This window comes from Leopardus geoffroyi, chromosome D4 (genome assembly GCF_018350155.1).
Source record: "Leopardus geoffroyi isolate Oge1 chromosome D4, O.geoffroyi_Oge1_pat1.0, whole genome shotgun sequence".
In the NCBI taxonomy this organism is placed as follows: domain Eukaryota; kingdom Metazoa; phylum Chordata; class Mammalia; order Carnivora; family Felidae; genus Leopardus; species Leopardus geoffroyi.
Window position 1 is genome coordinate 41,814,123 of NC_059342.1, and position 20,857 is coordinate 41,834,979.

Consider the following 20,857-nt stretch of genomic DNA (forward strand, 5'->3'; position numbering starts at 1 on the left):
GAACACAAAAAATAAAAAAGAGGAAGATGCACTAAGTTCCTGGATGTGCAGATAACTTACATCCCAATTTTTCAGGCTACCATTTAACTAAAAGACAACAATCTGGGCCTAACCTTTCTCAGCTGTGGAACCCCAGCCTAAGATTCAGAAGGGAGAAGTATACAAAACCTAAAGCTCAAGAATGAAAATACTGCTTAACAATCAGAAAGAAACTGGTGAGTCGAAACAGTATTGATCCAGTCTCCAATACAGAATGGCCAGAAATATGCTAGTTCTTACAGAGGCCTTAGATGAAGCAGGGTTGTATCAATAGGAACACAGTAAGAATGAGAGACGTATTACAGAACTGAGCAGGACAGAGGACAGTCCCCTCTAGAATCATCTCAGAATAATGAACTACAGGATCAAGAAGCGGCAGAGAGCATTGAAGGGTCAAGGAAGTAATTCTGCTACTCAACAGGTTGACAGACACAGATGATTACTGCGGGGGGGGGGGGCACACATCCTCTCAGGAGCAAGGTACCGTTTAACTGGGGTTCACTCTCCCTCTGACTTGGGAGCTGGCCCTCTTGGGTGAGCCAGGGCCCTAGGCTCTGTGATAGGAGCACCCCTGCAGGCACAATTACAGGAGATTTCACAGCCACAAACAACAATACCTTGGTTTTGTACTGTAAATGTGGGATAGGATATAAAAATCTTTCTTTGCAGGTGACACCCTGGGGAGCCTGATGGACCATGAATAATGTTGAAATTACATAGAATCTTTCTTCCAGAGCCCTCAAAGGGCTTTACACATAGTATTTATTTATTCCCCTCTCAGACAAATAAGAGAGGAGAAAATTTCTATCGTACTCTTTTTAAACAAGAAAACTGAGGTCCATCACTACAGTCCTCCCCACATTTGACAAATTGAGTGAAACTGAAATTAAAACAAAGTTCTCTCAACTACCACGCCAGTATTTCACTAGAAAAGCCTCCTACCATATGAGAGTCGGCTTATTTATCCAATTCTTGATTTACAGGGGTTTTAGCACTGAAGAAGAAAATGTGAATGAAGTTATTTGTAAATGTGCCATGCGGGCTTTACACTTAAAGTACAGAATCAGATTATTTTTCAACTGGTTTACAATCACTCTTGTAAATTGAGTATTTTGGAAATTTAACACTTCAGACTATTGCTTATGGGCATACACACCACATTGCCAAGTCTGACAAGTGACATTAAGTGAAATTTCAAGTATGCTTATATATGCCCTGGTTAAGTTTTCTTCTGTACTCAGGGCTCATCTCCAACTATCCTAAAGGCAGGTAATATGAAAAGAACATTGGCTTGGGAGTTAGAATTCTGCTTTAACCTCAGAGGCAGTAATTGTAAAGCTGATCAGTAAAGTACCAATCCAGAGCCTTGTTTCCTGCATCCGTAAAATGGGAATAATTGTTTTTACTGTGTAAGGTTGGCTAGGTTGAACGAGATGACACAGATAAAGCATGCAGTAGGGACACAGTACTAGTAAGTGATAAGGGCCCACACACCCACCCCCAGCACACACTCTCATGAGAGCTGAGAAGTTTGAGACCAAGAGAGGGATTTGGGGGAGATGAAGTAAACCTCAAGTATCAAAGGAATAATATAAGCAATTAGGGAAACTAAAAAATAATATCTATTCAATTAGTCTCAATTAAGGGCCAGGTCAATCAACTTTCAGAAGGCTTCCTAGAATGCTGTGTTGAGAAAGTCTATAAAGATCTGTCAAAACTGTAAGAGATTGGGCATTAAATTCTTCACTGGAGGAAGGAGCAGGAAGCGGCACATCTCACACTCCTGCCCCAACCAAGCCCTTCACAATGAAAACATAAGGCAAATTTCTGGGTACTCTTTCATGCTAGCGGCCTGACCTAAGAATCTCTACCCTTTTGGTGGGGGGGAAAAAATACTGAACAAAACAGCAAACGGATAGAAAAAACCAACAGTCTAGGCAAGTGGTTCAAGGTATATTCCTCATCCAAGGCACATTATTAGCATCAACTGGGAATGTGTCTGAAATGCCTTTGGGACTGAAGACCTGAGACCCACTGTGACAAAACCCAGGGTGCTGCCCAGCCATTTGTTTATGCAAGCCTGCCAGCCAGGTGATGCTGAGGAACATTAACATCGGAGAATCACTAGCCTAAATAAACAAGAAAATAAATAATAACTGGGAAGGCAGTTTAGATGATAACTTAGTTTTAGAAAATATATGCCTCTTGGGGCACCTGGGTGGCCCAGTCAGTTAAGTGTCCGACTTTGGCTCAGGTCATGATCTCGTGGTTCGGGAGTTTGAGCCCTACATCGGGCTCTGTGCTGTCTCTCAGTGTGGAGCCTGCTTGGGATCCTCTGTCTCCCCTTCTCTGCCCCTCCCCCACGCACTCGCGCTCACTCTCTCAAAAATAAACATGAAGAAAAAAATTGTTTTAATAAATGTTTAGAAAAAAAGAAAACATACGCCTCTTTTAAAAAGTAAGGAAGAGGAGAGAAGGAAGAAGAAGAAAGCATCAGGGCATAAGTTCCAGGGTGTCCCAAAATCTTACTCTAAAGGGGGCTCTTAAGTAAGAAAGCCAAAATGAGTTAGCCATTGGAGCAGTGGTCTGTCCGACTCCACAGATGCTGCAAACATCAGAAGAGGATGATTTGGGGATAAACATTAACTTTAGCATTTAAACAGAAAGCACTTTAAAATGATCCAGGTAACCTTGAACTCAGCCACTGGGTTTCTTCTACTCACTCAGTTTCCCTCCCTGGTTTTCCACAGTGATCAAGAATGAGGATAAATGTAACTACGTAACTATCTCTAATGAGGGGAAAGAGGCTATTTTGCTTAATGATCAGGAAGCCACTGAATTTTTTAAGTGGGGGGCATTATTTTTTTTTTTTTAGAAAGGAGTTTACTTTTGAAGAAAATAGGTGTATTTTACTTGATCTTACTTCATTAGAGGCACAAAATGGTACAAATCAAAAGGGCTTCTTTTCTCCCTAAGTTTAACAATATTAAAGAAAAAAAATGTATGTGAGAAAGCAGAAAAAGGAGTCTGAGGGAGGAAATAAGATACAAGACCGTGTTATGTGCCAGACAGTGAGAAAACAAATATTACCCCCCAAAAAAACTCAATGTCTTAAGTTACCCAGTAAATCATCTCTATTAAACCTATATGGTTAAAAAAAAATTTTTTTAGTAGCCATACATGGCTTAAGAGGTAAAATACAAAGCACTTAAACTAGATTTAATGCACAGTGGTTGTCTAGAGATACAGATTTCTCTGGACTAGCCCCTTGCCCCGTTTGACAGGAGTCAGACTCACTATGAAGAGTGAGGCTGAAGGAGGCCACAAATTGTATCAACAGACCAGAGGAATTCCGACTACTGTAAACAGGAGAGCCAGGGGAGCCTTTACCAGGCTGCCAAAGTGCATAATGCAGCATGCCAAAGATCAATGAATCAACGTGGTTTTCTTTGCATGCAAAGTTTGAACACAGGTAATGATAAGAAAGGAACGGGACGGCAGATTGAGTCTTGCTGTTCCATACAGTAAAAACTTTCCCAATTCAAACATAAGTCATACTGTGTATTGCACAATACCCCTCTAAGCCTGCTGAGGACCTCAGCCCAAAAAGAGAAAATGCCCAAAAATGTACAAAGTTGATTTCTACAGAGTGTCCACCCTCCCACTAACCACAGCCCCTACACCCCATCCCAAGTCTGCTGATCCTAACTGGGGTGAGATCTAGGGAAGATGAAATTCTGTGCTATACTCGGCACCAGACAGCTAAAAAGTGAATATAAATCCCTCCTATCAGGGGCATTGCGGGGGGTGGGGGGGTGTCTCAGCAAGTGGTGAGAAGAGAAAGTAAAAGAGAGTTTCTTAGATTTTCCTTGGGGAATCTTACAAAGTAATTTTTCAAATATTTTTTACTGCTAAAATCTAGTGGCTTTAGAGGCTAAAAGAAGCAGCTTAGTAGACAACAGATTGCTTTACAAATGATAAAACACATAATTTTCTTTTCTGTTTGTTTTTGGTGTTAGTAGCCTCACACAAAGAGCTACTTATGTCACCAAGTTACCTAATGATAAGTAATGCTATAACACACCATTTTCTCTTTACAGGCTTCCCTTTTGGCGATGTGATGCTTTTCCCAGGTTTCATGGGCCACTTGAATGAGAATTGCTCCCAAATCCCTCCCCATTCCTTACCTCTCATGTGAATTTTAGTCCTGCACTTTCAAGCTCCCACTAGAAATTTCCAAGTGTCCCGTTAACACCTGGAGCCAAACAAGCAAAGCAAACAGGTTCATTGCAATCCTGTCTCTACAGCTGTCTACTACAGCTCTCCCCTAACTTCTGTCTTTGGCAATGTTATCATCATAATCCTATCAACAGAGACTCAGAACCACAGATCATGATTAAAAGCCTTATTTCCCAAATCCAGTAAATGGGTTTACTGAAAGCCTATCCATTCTTCCTTTTCAAGCTCTTCAGCTGCCTCCCCCCACCACACACACACAGATCTCTCTCCTTCCAGATCATTTCTAACAAGTACATGCTAAGACCTTTGCCATAACCCTTAAAGTGATAATACCACCTTTATCATTTCACACTCATCAACCAGTGCCATGTATCACCACTCCAACTGTCAAACATATTCTCCTAGATGATGTTTAGATTTCCCCCCAAATTACCAATTAAAGTTTCTTCCGGGCCCTCTGCAACCTAGCTCTTTCTACCCTGCCTTTCCAGCTTTATCTTTTCTTCCTCCTTCATGGCAAATACTTAATAGACAGTCTAATTAGACTACTGGATGTCTCTTGCATACTGATTTGGACTTTCCTAATGTGACAGAGTTTTCATGCTGCTCTTTTTAGAATACCTTGTCTTGCATTATACTTTTGAAATCTTCCTATTTTCCAATGCCACTCCTTCTAGGAAGTTTTCTGATACCCCCAGGCAGGAGAGACCTCCTCCCCCAGTGTTCTACCATCCTTTAGGGATCTCAGCACTACACAACTTTGGACTGTAAATATATGTTTTTCTTTCCTTAAGGGCAGGAACAAACTTATTTCTCTTTGTATTCCCCCATAGCGCCTACCACACTGCTTCACACACACAGCAGATAGTCAACAAATACATGCAAAATAAATAATAAATAAATCTCTTAAAATTCATAGTGGCACCAGTAAGCCAATGCTACAAATACAGTGATTTTAACTGTACTTTTATTCCACCAGATCTTCAACAAACACCCTTAAGGCAGTTAAGGGCCAATAATTCCTATTTTATAGAAATTCAAGATGCAAGGAGGTTACTATTTATGCACAGAGCATTCTTCTGAGTATAATTTGGCCTGTAAAGATTCAGTAACTAATGCAATGTCACCCTGTTAATTTGTGGCATGTTTCCATGGAAATAATAACTTCTCTTGCTGGACTCTCCTTCCAGCTTACTTGAGGATACCTCTAAAACCTGACTCCATCAAAGCAATCTTCTAGAGATGAGAAAATGTACAACACTTTCTCTACAATATAAATGTAAGAGATGTTTCTCTGCCCCGTAAGTTGTCAACATATCCTGAAATCTAACGTAAGAATGATAAAAATAAATACTGGCATATAAAGCCTCTTAGTTTAAAATTTACTAGGCTTTGAAGTAGAAGCAGTTATGAAAACCTCCTTTAATATGATCTTTAAAACATGTATTGATTGCTATATACCTGGAAAGAAAGTACTCAACCCATTACACTGCCCTGAGATAGGAACACATTTCTAAGATATTATGAGAGAAGCATATAGCCAACCGGAGATAAATTTCCATCTCCCATCAGTGTCTCCTCTGTTTCAGGCCAGGAGTAGACAACTACAGCCTGTGGGCCAACTGCTACCCTGTGATCTACTTTTGTAAGTAAAGTTTTATTGAAATATAGTTACACCTATGCCTTTACACAGCCTATATGACTGTGGCTACAAAGACAGAATTGAATAGTTGATAGAAAAACCACACGGCTGCCTAAAATATTTAGTCTTTACTCCTTTATAGAAAAGGTTTACCAAATTTTGTTTTAAACTGCAAAATTATACCTCTTTCCCCAGCAACACCACTTTTAAGAATTCATCTTTAGGAAGTAAGAATACAAATGCAAACAAGAGTGTGCATATTGAAGCAACACTCCTTTTAAAAGAAAAGAGCTGCTAACAATCTCAATGTCCACAAACCAAGAGTCCATTAAATAAATTATGGTACAATGATTTACTAGGAATCCATTAAAAATTATGATGGACATCTATATTTACAGGCATAAAAAGGTATCTATGATAGGGCTGAGTAAAATTTAAAATGCAAGTCATGTATCCATAATCCTTTTATGCTATTGACACCTATCCTTCCTTTGCAAATGAAAATATGACTAAAAAGATGTTAATGAAATGGTTCCTTGGTGGCAGCTTTTCAGAAAGTTTTTATTTTTACTTTCTGCAGTTTACTTAATCAGATCTGTAGAAAATGAGTATAACCTTTCTACAAACACTATAAAAAAAGTTTAAACTATTATGCATTAAAATCAAGGTGCAGAGTTTAGATTCTGCATTTAAAAAGCACTAAGCTTTTCAGAAAATAAAGGGTTGTTTTTTGGGTTTTTTTTTTTTTTTTTTTTTTTTTTGTATTTTTTGGTTTGGGCAGGCTTCTAGTTTTGTTCTTGCTGTTTTAATTGTTCTTTTTTCTTTGTTTCAAAGACAAAAAGGCTCTTAGGCTTACCAATAGCCTGCATTATCTAGGCACTGGCATTCCCACTATATATAGCAACCTCAGTTAGGATGGAAAAAGTTCCCTGCAAAAGCATGCATGGGTTAGGAAGAAGAGAGGTTAACAGAATAGTCCTCTGAATGGAAATGTATTAATTCAATCAGTGTCTTACTTGGGTTACCATAAAAAGGTTCATAAAGTACCCAAAAGCCACATAAGATTTTAGAATTATGCTGCTCAGTGGCTGATTCTCAGTGAAGAGTAAGAAAGGAGAGATCTGTCTCCATCTTCATTTTCCTCAACAAAAGTATTTTTTAAACCAGCAATGAAAAGGCCAAGTATGTACATGATACAAATATTAAGAACCGAGTACCACCACTGATAATGAGATGCTAAGTCAACACCGCATAAGGCTTGAAAACTAACCACAAGAATAACGGAAGGAGAAATTGCTAATAACAACCAAAACAGCTCACTCTCTCTGTGCCAGACTTTACAGGCATGATTTCTAAGTCCCACTTGATAAGTGAAGTAACTGAGGTTCAGAGAGGTTACAAAACTTTTCCAAAGTCACATAAAAAAGAGATAAACTGAAATGCAGATAAATCTGCCTCAAAAGTCTAGACCCTTCCCACCACACTAGCTAATGAAATAGAAATTACATTTCTAATGAAGTACTATATAAAATCCCAGTATAAATTTAACAAGCTAGAAAACTTGAAATTCCTGGTTTATAAAGATATTACAAAATTACCATGTCAATTAATTTGTTTTACAAGCAGTTTATTTTAAATAGTGTTTTCTACATTATTTTCTCAGTTAAATCTATCCATATTCTTCATCTTTACACTTACACATATATACGTATATACCTTTGCAGATAGCAAATATAAAGCACAAAAACTTTCATACTGAAGTAGAGTATGGATATATTTGTAGACACAGACTCCAGTTAGACAGAAAACTGTGACTTGGTCTTTTATGACTTTTCCCACAGTAAAATTATTTCACTGCTATGGATTAAACAAAATCTATGCCCTGAAAATTAATATGTGAAAAGCTGTACAATGACATAACTAATTTTTTTTTTTTACATTGGCATTTAACTTATACTATTTTTCTCTTAGATACATTCTCTTTTAAAATTATGCATAGGGGCGCCTGGGTGGCTCAGTCGGTTGAGCGTCCAACTTCAGCTCGGGTCATGATCTCACAGTCTGTGAGTTGGAGCCCCGCGTCGGGCTCTGTGCTGACAGCTCAGAGCCCGGGGCCTGTTTCGGATTCTGTGTCTCCCTCTCTCTCTGACCCTCCCCCGTTCATGCTCTGTCTCTCTCTGTCTCAAAAATAAATAAACGTTAAAAAATTAAAAAAATAAAAATAAAAATAAAAATAAAATTATGCATAGGAGCACCTGGGTGGCTCAGCCAGTTAAGCGTCCAACTTCAGCTCAGGTCATGATCTCACAGCTCTTGAGTTCGAGCTCCGCTTCTGTCTCTATGTTGACAGCTCAGAGCCTGGAGCCTGTTTTGGATTCTGTGTCTCCCTCTCTCCCTGCCCTTTCCCCACTCGCACTCTGTCTCTCTCTCTCAAAAATAAACAAACATTAAAAAAAATTTTAAATTATGCAGAGACAGGGGCGCCTGGGTGGTTCAGTCGGTTAAGGTCTGACTCTTGATCTAGGCTCAGGTCATGATCTCACAGTTCATGGGTTCGAGCCTGACATTTGTCTCTGTTCTGATGGTGCTGAATCTGCTTGAGATTCTGTCTCTCCTCTATGCCCCTCCCTGTCTTGTGCTCACGCACTCTCTCTCTCTCTCTCTCCCTCTCTCTCAAAAAAAAAAAAAAAAAAAAAAAACTTAAAAATATAATAAAATTATGCAGATATTGGCTTTTCCTATGAATTCCCCATAACTGCACCTCCAAACTCAGAATAACAAAAACCCTTAACTCCCAGATGGGGAAACTAAGGTTTTGCTGTGCCTTCGTTTTTGGAAGTGTGGGAGTACTAGGCTTTGGTTTTCTGATCAGGTAGTCTGACCAGGCCTCTGGTAGAGGCCTAAAACATAGGACTCTGTAGCTGTACCCCTTCCATTTAAAGCACCTCTGATTTTTGTCAGTTCTAAATATTGACTTCCTTATAAAATTTAATTTGAAAGAAGAAAATCCCCAGAAGATTGTACAACTACTGTTTTTCTTCTTTCTTTTTTAATAGCTGCCTTAAGTTACAGATGGATTAAAAATTAAGACAGAAGAAAAAGCAAAGACTTTGGGGTATACTTTTCTGGTTACAGATTTTGGAACTTTATTTCCTCATCTGTAAAAAAAAATAATTGTACCTGCCCTGAATGCTTTTTAATAATTGAATAAGATAACATGGGTACCATGTCTAGCACACCAGCTTAGCTAAGAGGTAGCTATGAAGTTGTTAGTTTTTAATCCTCATTCTTTTACTGTTAGTAACAGATGAAAATAAATGCTAAGCCAAATATTTATTTTAGATCTGAAGATGCAGTATGTTCAAACTAGGATTGGCTAAAAGAAACTAGATGTTAAGCAAAATAACAATGTTAATCAAAGGTCATCTATAACAATATTGAAGTACCACACAGGAGAACACAATTACTTCTGATAAAACATAATACAGGATTAAAAAGCACTAAAAGCAGCACATTTTGCTCAATAGTTCTCAAGCCCTATACAAGACTATAAATGAAGATAAAATATTGTGCAGATGTACATGTATGTTGCTTGCTACTATTTTGTTTGATTCTGAGAGGTGTAAACACTACCAGCTTTCCTATGACCCTAATTCCATGAATACAAGTGAATATTCACAAAGCCAGGGACAGAGGTGGGGGTCTTATCTACACAATCAAGCTTCAAGCTCTACTACCAAATGATAATGATAATGAGTATAATAAGGCAGGAAGCTTCCATTCAGGCACATGATTAGAAGTGATGATACAGATGTCCACAGAACTCAGCAGAATTTCCCAACTTTGCCTCCAGTCTAGAGCTAACCATAACTGGTAGCACAGAAATAACAGCAATGTACTGACATCCACAAAGGCCAACCTGGTGAGAACTGTGCAGAGTGGCAAAAATGCAAAACTAATGGATGACACAAGAGGATTCTCAGAAAACAAAACAAAAACAAAAACAAAAACAAAAACAAAAAAAGGGAAAAAAAATCGAAAAAGGGAAAAAAAGAAAAGAAAAAAAGTGTCTGCCAATGCCTACCCTCCCTTCCTTTAACTGAAGATATTAAAACATTTCATTTAAATTTACCTCATTGTTCCCCCAAATTCAAGCTTCCCAAGGGCAAGCTGAAAGAAAGGGATATACAGTTTACTCAATAGCTACTGGGTCCCAAAGCTTCCCATGTGTTATCTCATTTCATCTTCCTGACAAATCCTCAAGCTAATTGCTCTTTTCCCCATTTCAAAATTGAAGAAAATAAAGACTAGAATTACAGTGACTTATCCAAGGTCACAAGACTAGTTAAGTGGCAACATAAGACTCTGAAGTCAGGTCCCATTTTTAATCTTACTCCCGAGTTCTGCAATACCAAACACTCATGTCAGATACAATGGGGCCAGGAAAATGCTGAGAGAACAAGTACTGATATTAAAAATCTTAAATCAACTTTAATTTTCTTATTAGGTATGATATAGGAGTAATTCTTTTTTCCTCTTGGATTATGAAGGAACATTTTTAATAAATCAAATTGGAAAAGGTTGAAATAACCACAACATCCTTTTTATAATAAAAAACTGCTTCCATGATCAAGATAACATATATATTTTTAGACAATCTAAATGTACATGATAGATTTTTTCCCCCAAGTTTGGCACTGTTAAAGAGTTTTTCTACTACTATTTAGGATAAAGAATTAATTTTGAAACTGGCTGTAACAGGGAAAAAACTCCAACACAAAGTAAGTTTAATATTCTTCTGAAAAGTGCACTATAAAATCTGCAACTAAAAACAAAAATCACCAGAAGAAAACTCCCAACATCACTTACATCACTTACATCCAACAGAGTAAAAAGAAAGAATTCTTAGTTTGGAGTATTCTTTAGGATGTTACGTAAAGTGTCTAATCAATTCATCTAAATTCTGAAGTGCCGCATCCATACATAAATCTTGATTCTTACTATAGAGTTAACTGTTTATTGGTTTAAGACCTCCCATAGACAATGAATGTATCTGTTTGTAAAGAACAAACCATTATACAGATAGCATTAATCCGATTAAACTCGGAGGTCTATCTGGACAAAATCATCACCTGACAGAAGTATATAAACCACTTCACAGAAATATATAAAAATATATAAATTTCTATTACATAACATTTTAAAAAATTACTTATTTATCAAGAGAAAACTACCTTAGTTTAACAACTCTACAAGTTTTTCCTTGTATCTGACAGTGATCAGAAGGTCTGTGGGCATACGGGCACACACATACACAACTCTATATATGTATATATATATATATATATATATATACACATATATATATATATATATGCATTATTAAGAGGAAGAAAAATGACACATCACAAGAACATGCAAACAATAAAGTATTAAGGTTTGAAAGTAAAGAGAAACTAAAAGGCAATGCAAAATTAAAATTCAAACTATTATGGTATCTTTACTTAGGTAAGCCCAAGAAAATCCGTATTTCTCCTATTCACTGGGAAAAAAATCAGGCACATGAATATTTTATAAAGTCACAATGTAAAGTCAGAAGGCTGTTTCATACATCCGCACTTTAATCTGTTGTAAATTAACTGGAGTCAGATAAATCGTGAAGCAATCCTGAGAGTTACATGTAACATGCACAATTACAACCAAAGTCAAATCATACACACCCTCCGCTAACTGTAAGCCTAAAACAACTGGAACAGCGAATGAGAAGGCTAGAGTGTCCCCTGGAGAGGGACTGGGGTGGGGGCAAATCTGCAAAGTGGATAAATCTGATACAACTGGAAAGCCTGAAAATGTCCTAAAACCCTGAAGATGCTCACGTGGTTTCACAACAAAGTCCCTTTACAAGACTCACAGCCCAGATGACTTGCATCTTTTAAACTGCCCTATTTCCAGAATTCCTGATTTTAAATCACACTGGAAACCTCTGGCTGCAAATGAATTAGAATGGTTCAGTTTACCCCTTCTAAATACCAAGGAGGAAAAAAACAAGCACCATACTGAAGTTTGTTTTGTTTAAACTGGACCTTCTGCATTCTGAAATTGTATCCCTCTAACAAATATAAACCGTTATTACAAAGAAATGGTTAATAAAAAAAAGAAAAAAAAAAAAGAAAAAAAAGAAACCAGACTAGCCAGTGAAAGGAATGAGGGAGTAGTAATGGTAACATACAGTACCATGAGCTGCAGTGGCCTCCCAGTCAGTGGTGCAAGGTTAACAGATCACTCTTGGCCTTCAGGCAGACAGCAAAACACAGCCTGGGGAAGGGGGGGCGGGGGCGGGGGGGGGGGGGACGGGGAGGGGGGTAGACAGGGACCAAGGCCGGGGGAGGGGGCTCTTGCTTGGGTAGTTTACACAAGAAGGCAGCTCAGCTCCTTTCTGGCGCATTCCTCCTCTCTATCTCCCAACCTCCTTGCGTGTGTCTTGTCATATTTTCTTCAGCTGTTAATTGTTCAGACTGCAAGACTTTAAACAGCCACAGTTTAGGAAAAAGCGAAACCCTTCTAAGTGACCATCACAGCAAATCAGCTTCATGCTGGTGGGTAAAATTTTCCAAGGGAAGTGTTCTTCTGATAGTTCCTGAGTCTCTAAGTCACCCCCACCCGCCGCCACACACACTCCCCTAGAGGGCTAAATGCACTGTGGCAATAAAACATTCATGCGACTTGGAATTTTAACACAATGCCATTTCCCTAGTTTAACCTGAAAGGAATGCACTAGTCACAACAGACTACATCATCCTGCCATTAAACCCTGCCAAGGAACCGCTTTTTTGGCCGTGCTGAGCCAGCTTTGACGGGAAAGGAGTACACAGACCCACACAGTGAGCACAGAGGGGCCACCTCTGCTTCCTCAGCCTCATCCAGCAACACCCTGCTCTTGAACATGACCCTTGACCCTTCGCATTGTGACCGGCTTGTGATGCATGTGTCACTCTGGAACTTCTGCAGAGCCACACACTGCGCAGGCCATTTGCTGCTCCCTCTCAACAGGACTTCGGAGGATGCCAAGAGTTCTTATTATTACTGCTACTATTGAAAGTCATAGGTTTAAGTGTGGGGATGCTTTTTCCCTGTGTCCCAGAGTGGTCTGCTTTTCTGTTTCCTTTGTTTGCTCGGGACTTTTTAAAAAACAAACTTTGCATTTGCATTCATAATTAGATTATGATTACTGACAAAATGGTTTGCTTTTGGGACTACTTATCAAAGCCGCCAGTTCTTTCGCATTTAAGTGACATTTAATTTAGATTTACAAAATACAAAAACAGAAATAATTCTGATTTCTCCTGAGAATTTTAGAGAAAAACTCAAAGGTGTTGAATTCTAAAACATCCACACTTAACCATTTCACGTAGCTAAAGTACTATCACAAAGCAAGTAACGAATTAGATTTAAAAAAAAATAACTCTAGGTTCATTGATTTATTACTGGTGCAGAGATTTCTGCCTTCCAGGGAGCATAATTGACAAATCAAAGAAAAATAGATGATAATCAGACGAAAAATGTAAGTATTAAAAGTTTTTAAATGTTTTCATTATTTTTTAACTCTGTTCTGATGCCAATTTGGCCCTTCACAACCAATCACAACAGTATCTTTACTAATTTTGTAAGTTATCAGATACCATCATTTTGCCCCCCAAAACCTTTTTCTTCATCCTCAACTTTTTTTCCACTACTAAAGTATGCCTTCCAGATTTTTTTTTTCTTTTCTGATCATTAACCATTTTCATATGGAGCACTTTCACTTTCAACCTTGCCCTATTATTTTGTCTTTATTATTCCTCCTCTCTGCTATAGTCCCAGGCAGTTCTAAAGAGCTCTCCTGCTTGCCCTTGACCTTGACCTACAGCCAGGTGAGCTGCGAATTATCCCTACAAAAGGCAGAAGGTGTTCCAGCTTTAATCTCCTTGAGTAAGGCCATGTGCTCTCCTCAGTAACAACTGAAGAACATCTTATTTCATGGAAGAGAATAATCTAAAATACAAAATGATCATCTCTAAGCAAGTTAAAATGCACATGTAAAATAAAACCAAACTGTCTTCTTTAGAGTAATTTTTGTCTCCTTAGTAGTTGGAATTAGTCTTAAGCCCTAGTTAAAAGAATTTTCTTCTTTTTCTTTCCTTTAAACAGACATTATCAGGCCTTGAAAAGTCATTCTAATCCCTTCACCTTAGCCAAGCCATGCTAATTCTAGACAGGAGGACAGCAATTGATTAAAAAAAAAAAAAAAAGAGGAATTATATTTGACTTGGGGGACAGAGGGTGGGAGATCAACCCAACAGAGAAGCTTATCAAAGATTATCAAATCCTGTATTAAATGTTTCCATTTCAAAATGTAAGTGCTGAAATAAACTCATTTTAATCTGTATTAAAACAGCAATAAATACATGATTTTTTTCAAGTTATCTGACATCAACATATATTCATATTCCAATTCTGATGTTTTATTGGGAAACCTAGTAAAGTTGAAGACAGCACTAAGTCAAGATATGAGATTAAAATTATAAAGGATAATTTCTCTTTAAATCCAGACAGATACACTTTTTTGATGGTATCAAATTAATCAATACAGTGATCCTAAAGTATCTAGTATAAACATTCAGAGAAAGAAAAGAGTGAAGGTCTGTGAATATACAAGAGGCATGTTAAATCCTCTCGATTGTGATGCATTTCCTCTGAAGACCTCTGGAATTTTGAGATACATCACTCTAAAAAGCGATAATCCATCTCATTCTATTTCTCAACAAATTGTCAAGCAATTTTATAATGTAGTCACTGCTCCACTGATACAGTGATGCATCATAATGCAGAAACCACAGCATGGAACAAATACCACAATGAAAATATTTTATATGAAATATCAACAGCATAGAACTTGCTAGAAAATAAAGTCCTATCAGTTCACTGAAATGCAAAAAGTTGCAAAAATTCAAGTTTTATAGAAATATTAACTTATTTTGGTGGGTACATTTGAGATGATCAAATCTGTGATAACCATTGGTGATCTTCATTTCCTCTTAACCAAAAGAAAACCTTACCATGTGCAATGGCATTTAAAAATACAAGTTTAAAAGTTTTGTAAGCTACCTTTTAATTTCTAGAAAGCAAAATAGGTGAGATTTTTCTCACTGACTTCTATTACAAGGAGCACAAACACAAGTTCATTTATTCCTTTCAAAAAGAGTCCACTTGGAGCCATTGGATTGGCTAAATCAACTACCACTACCCCACACCCAGGCAGTTAACAGGCTAACCCTGAGTTAAGGCAAACCTCAGAGGCAAGAGATAAGAAAAGGAGATGTGTGGATGGAGGAGGGAATGAAGAAAAAGGAGATGGTGTGGATGAAATCCGACTGAAAGAAAAGCAAGCAACAAGAAAAAAGGGGGTGAGAGAAAAAGAGTGGAAGAATGAACTGGGAGGAGTGAAGTGGAAAGAAGCAGGGAAAGGGAGAGAAAAGAAGAGGGAGCCTGAAGGAAAAAAGGGGATGGCTGGGGGAGAGAGGAGGAACTGGAGCCCCACAACAGCACAGTGGATCAAGCAGCTGGCCAGAGATGCTAATTCAGCGCTTTAACAAATCAATGCCACTTGAAAAGTACAATGCGAGCCCTCACTGGGTAGATGTCAGGGGACTGAGAAAATGCATTCTCAAGTATTTCACATTAAGAGGGAATAATGTGTTAATTTATAACTCTTCACCCTATACACTTGGATTATCTATCTGTGTCAGCGATTTGACTTCTTAAATTTATCAAAAACGCACGCAAAGGGAGGCAGCTTCAGCTTCACCACTGGGAAAAGGAGGTTTAGGGAAAGTCTGTCCTGGGTAGTACCGCAGTTCTCTTCACTTTCCTATCTGGGCTGAAGTACTGCGGTGGGGGGAGGCAGGAAGGAGCAAGCATCTGAAGCAGAGATCAAGGGAGGAGGGGAATTCCTGGTCCAGTTAGGAACACAACCGAAAAAAAAAAAAAAAAAAAAAAAAAAAAAAAAGGCTTTCTTGGCCTGTGGTTGATTGCATTAGGTACCATCCGTCAAAAGTGACACAGAAGAGAAGGAATAACTTGAATCAGCAACCAGAGCTGCCATCATCAGAATTTACTTTACGGAAACTTACTTAAGTCTCTCAGCACACCCAGCGGAAGAGAAGCTGCTGACAATTGGATTGTAATTAAACAGTACTCTCGCCTTGCCACCAGAGTTCCATAGAGCTTATCAAAATAGGAAGGGAAGAGAGGGCTAAGCTTATTCTATCTGGTTAGCTTTGAGACAGGGAGGAGAGACGTTAACTGATATTACATCCTACCCTAATGTTCCTTTCTTAAGAAAAACCTATTTTATTAAACATGAAATTCTTGGAATTGTTTCCTAACTGTCCCATAATGTAAATTTAGCCCACTTTTAATATAACGATAGCATCATTAGAGTGTTTCTAACCTGAGGTAGAGAAAAAGATTCTGTTGGTGCTTTTGCTGCCAAAATTAAAGCATTATTAGACTTAAGTTTTTAAGGTGCAAGCACTGTCAACACACAAAGGCAAGTGTCTTAAAACTGGGGAATAAACAGATGAGAGTAAGTTTCCAAACAGTGTTTTAATTATGATCATTTCTTCAAAGATACGAAAGGGGAAAGTGGTTCTACATATAAAGAACAAAAATGATTGGACTGTAACTGTTTTGAGTTTCACTTTAAGATTGTTTAAACTACACACAACAGTATTTTAAACTGTGGAGTATTTTTATTTGCAACTTGCACAATTGCACAGAAACAGACATTCTCTTTTTTGAGACATTCATATGTAAATAAATGCTGATGAATGGAAATGAGATGCTATACATGATGGGCAATGCTCAACATTTAGTTTAAAAAAAAGGCGAAGTTACCTCACTCACAGAAGCTGGAATCTCTTCCCTTCTACAACTGGGCACAAAAGGAAATGAAAGACAATGATGGACCTTCTACCAGTTTCTATTGGGTAAACATTCACCAACAGAGATACTTATGACAGAAAACAAACATTCTTTCAATCTTATGTTCTGCATCTTTTGTATGACATATTACACAGAGCCATTTTTTTAAAAATGTGTATTTGATTAAAAACTGAAATTATAAATAGCCCTTTTTTACAGCTGCGTTGAGCAAATGGGTTAAAATGTCCAAAACAGTATAGTTATTTAATGAATGTTTTGTTTCTTTCAGAGGAGATAATTAATAAGGAATTTCTTAGGTCAAGACCATGGAGTACACTACTTTTCCTTTCCATAAAATCTTAGGAGGCAGAATATATATTCTAGGCAATGTGTTTTCAATGGGAAAGAATCATACTGTATGCATTTCAAGGGTCTCTATGCCTGGAGAGTAGGATTTGTCCTATCCTTGGTTTTTGCATGAATTACCATTGCTGTCTGTCCCATCCAAGCTATCCCTGTGTAAACTATCTATCCTTATCATTATTGGTACCATTAATCCCATTCTCCCCTTCCCCCTCCTCCACCTCACTCACCTAAGGGGTTAAAAGACTTCAGTACATTTGTGACTTGTCAGTGACATATAATACCCGGGTCCTTCATGCAATCAACTTTTACTTGACATGTATTTGCTCATCACAGGACCCGCATTACTACTGGGAAAATGAAGAAAAACCTAAATTAACACTTGACATTCAATATGGTCAAGTCCTTAATTGGCTGGGCTTCCTGAGAAAGCAATTTTCTATTCCCCAAACTGTTCGCGTGTCATGTGTGGAGTGCAGCTCTTGGCCATCACTGCTGTCCCTCGCTCCCTCTAATGAGAGCAGATGAATTAGTGCTACGTGACACGATTTGAACAGGGCTTCCTCCTCTTCCCCTCCCCCCAATCTTTCTCCTATACCAGTGACAGCTGTGTGGCAAGGGAAAGAAAGAAAGAAATGCAAGAGCAAAGAATCCTGTAAAGGATGATCATTTTTTTAAATGAACCTTAAATGTCTTGTTGAAACTCCAGAACAACAGGGTCATTTAATTGTGGAGGTGGGGAAGGGGGTTGTTACTAAGAACAGGGGAATTATCTGGCTATGGTTGATTTGGGTTGTATTAACTTCCAGCATGTTTCTTCCATTCCTGGCTAGTTGCAGTATTAGATTGCACTGGCCTAATTAAAATGGAATTTACATCCACTTAAAAAAGTTTTTTTAAAGGTCTGGAGAATGGGTCAACTAGGAAAAAAAATGAACAGCATGAAATGATTATTATTCTAAGATAAACATACCTCTAAAAGAAAGTCCTTTCACCAAAGTCATAAAGGGCCTACAACACAAAACTGTCACTATACTTTGTTTCCAGATACCGGTCAGAGTCTGAACTTACAACTAACCATCCTATTTTAAATCATTTAGTTACCTTGAGTGTTGAATTAATTGAACACTGATTTCATTCTATTATTTTGGACAGAGGAAATATATTCTGCCTTAGATGTGCTTACCTAACTCAATAAACAACTGAACAGATGTATGAAAGGAAGGCAGGACAGATTCTGCTGTATTCAGATACTAAAAGGTAAATTAAAGGGATTTCTGAGTCTTCACTTACTGTTTTGAAACCAAAGAGGGAATTAATTCTAAATGCCTACACTGCTTGGCCAATCTGATTGGGACCAAACATAACTGGAGGAGGGCTGAGGGGAGGGATGAGTATGTGGCAAATCATTTGGGAAAGCAGTTAGTCCAAAGTACATGCATAAGTGAAAATAATAAGTGAAAGTCGCTAGCACCTTAGCATCTTGGATCTTTACTCATTTTTATTTAAACGAGAAATGAGGCAAAGATGTTACCTATGTACTAGAAATTATATCAAGACTATACTGGTGCCACAAAAAAAAAATTAATGGAATGCAAAATGCAAACTATTTCAAGTATAGTTCCCCTGCTATCAAATAAGTAGTGTGATCATTTATCAATCATTCCTCTACGATTCTGAATATAATTTTGTACTTAAGTAAATTAAGAAGTAAATTTACATACATAAAAATATGGTGAAACCCACTTTTGCAGTATGTTTAAAGTTATTTCCACATTTTGTATTTATGGAAAATAACATGAAAGGAAATGAAGCTTTATTTTTTTTGTTAATAAAAAAGTCAGTTCATAACATAATTTTAAGTATTGACATACTAACAAAAGACAAAATAACATAAGGGATCTTTTTGGAATACCTTGGACTTTCAAATTTGTTGGAAAAGTTTTCACTTTGGGCAATAAGAAAACTACAAAATAAGTATAATTTAGAAGTACTTTTACTGAAGCAAAACATACAACGGGTACACACTCTGCACGTTATCCCTCCTGTGGCCAAAGCACTGGTATTTCAAGTATCGTTAAGATCCCTTTTGAAAACACACTTGAGACAGCTTGTGAATGGGCATTCTATCAGGTGTTTAAATGAAATAAATAGGTAATTTGGTATTCTGGAAAAGTAGCTCAATCTAATGCACCCAGTTAACTGCTACAGTAGCATTATCATCACTGAGCAACAAAGGGCAGTGTATTCTGCCAATAGCTTTAGAGTGACCTTTGCAATGCTGACTAGTCCGTCAAGTTCCATCTCTGAGATGCAAGGTATAGACAGGGATGGTTTATTAAGTGAGTTAGGAGCCAAAGACCAGGAACCTCCAAAAAGGTAGGCATTTCACATTCAGGAAATGGGGAATTCCTTTCCCTGAGAAGCAGTGTACCAGGAGGATCAGGCTGAACAGCCCATATCCTTTCCTGGAGCACTAGCCTTCCATGGTGTAAAATTCCCAGCTGCGAGGAAAACATCAGCATCTTTTTCCTCCTCAGCTACATGTTTAAATACTGCAATGAAAATCCTACTGTGAATTGGTAAAATGGGATCAATGACAAACTCCTGAAATAAAGCTGAAAAAGAATATTGACATCATCTCAGAATTTTAAACACACTGTGTGTGATAAGCCCTGCTTTATTGTGGGGTAGTTTCCAACCATTGCTACCAGGATGGATGGACAAGATTCAAGAGGGCAGCAACAGAGGGTCAGAAAAATGAGTCTGTAGTGAACTGAGAAATTAATTCAAGGATCACCTGTTGAAAATCAGACTTTTTGATTCAAGAAAGGTACTTTTTGATTTAAGAAAGTTAACTGTGACTATGGCAAAGTGACATGCTTGAACTTGATATTCTCTTAGGGACGAGCAGTCTTTGAAGCTCATAATAAACTTGAAATGGTTCTGTGGAATGTTAAGGCTTAATGTAGATAGTTGGTGCCACTGTCATGCCTACACAAAACTATGTCAACCTGGAAATAACTGAATTAACAGCTTCAGGGTATTTAGAATGGAAGGCTTGCTCTTTTTTTTTTTTTTTTTTTTTTTTTAGGGATTTTACTTTGAACCACAAGAAGCTGCATTAAGTTTCCAACTTGTGTAGCACAGCTAAAATTAAAATATTTCAGTTTAGAAAGGCGTAATGTTTGCCACCCACTTAGTTCATGTCACCTTCACATTATACCATTTTCAAAAAGTATAAACACAGCAGAGAGAAACAATTGCTATAAAGTAGATTCCTATATGGAATGATACAACTATCAAACAGAAAGCACAAAGGTTATTTTATAAAAATTAAGAGCATCTAAAGAGTATATTATCCTTTATTCTTCACCGCACTCTTTACTTCAGTGCTCCCCTCCCCTTGTATTAAAGATATTTTATCAAATTCCCAGTTGAAAGGTTTCTGAAAGTGGTAAGTCACAGCTGTGTTAATGCTGAACTTGAACATGGCATACTAACGTCATTCCGACACACTTACAGATGCTTCGTAACAAGCTGCACCAGTCACTTGATTTGAAATACCTGACTTATTATAAAACAAACTGTTAATCTCTGGTCTTTTCTACA

General features: G+C 37.7%; 1 protein-coding gene across 28 annotated transcripts in view; it reads right to left on the bottom strand.

Annotated features, from left to right (window-relative positions):
• BNC2 (basonuclin 2) overlaps window positions 1-20,857 on the bottom strand; it is a 441,344-nt gene that overhangs the window by 264,788 nt on the left and 155,699 nt on the right. For 2 of the 28 annotated variants that reach the window (XM_045467992.1, XM_045467988.1), the window contains exon 1: window positions 12,155-12,514. The exons of 24 other annotated variants lie outside the window; for them this stretch is intronic. In XM_045467992.1, coding sequence (XP_045323948.1) covers window positions 12,155-12,157 — 3 coding nt within the window. In that variant the 5' untranslated portion in view covers window positions 12,158-12,514. Of the gene's footprint in view, window positions 1-12,154; window positions 12,623-20,857 lie in introns of those variants that run through there. 2 more of the 28 variants (XM_045467998.1, XM_045467995.1) reach the window with 2 other exon arrangements.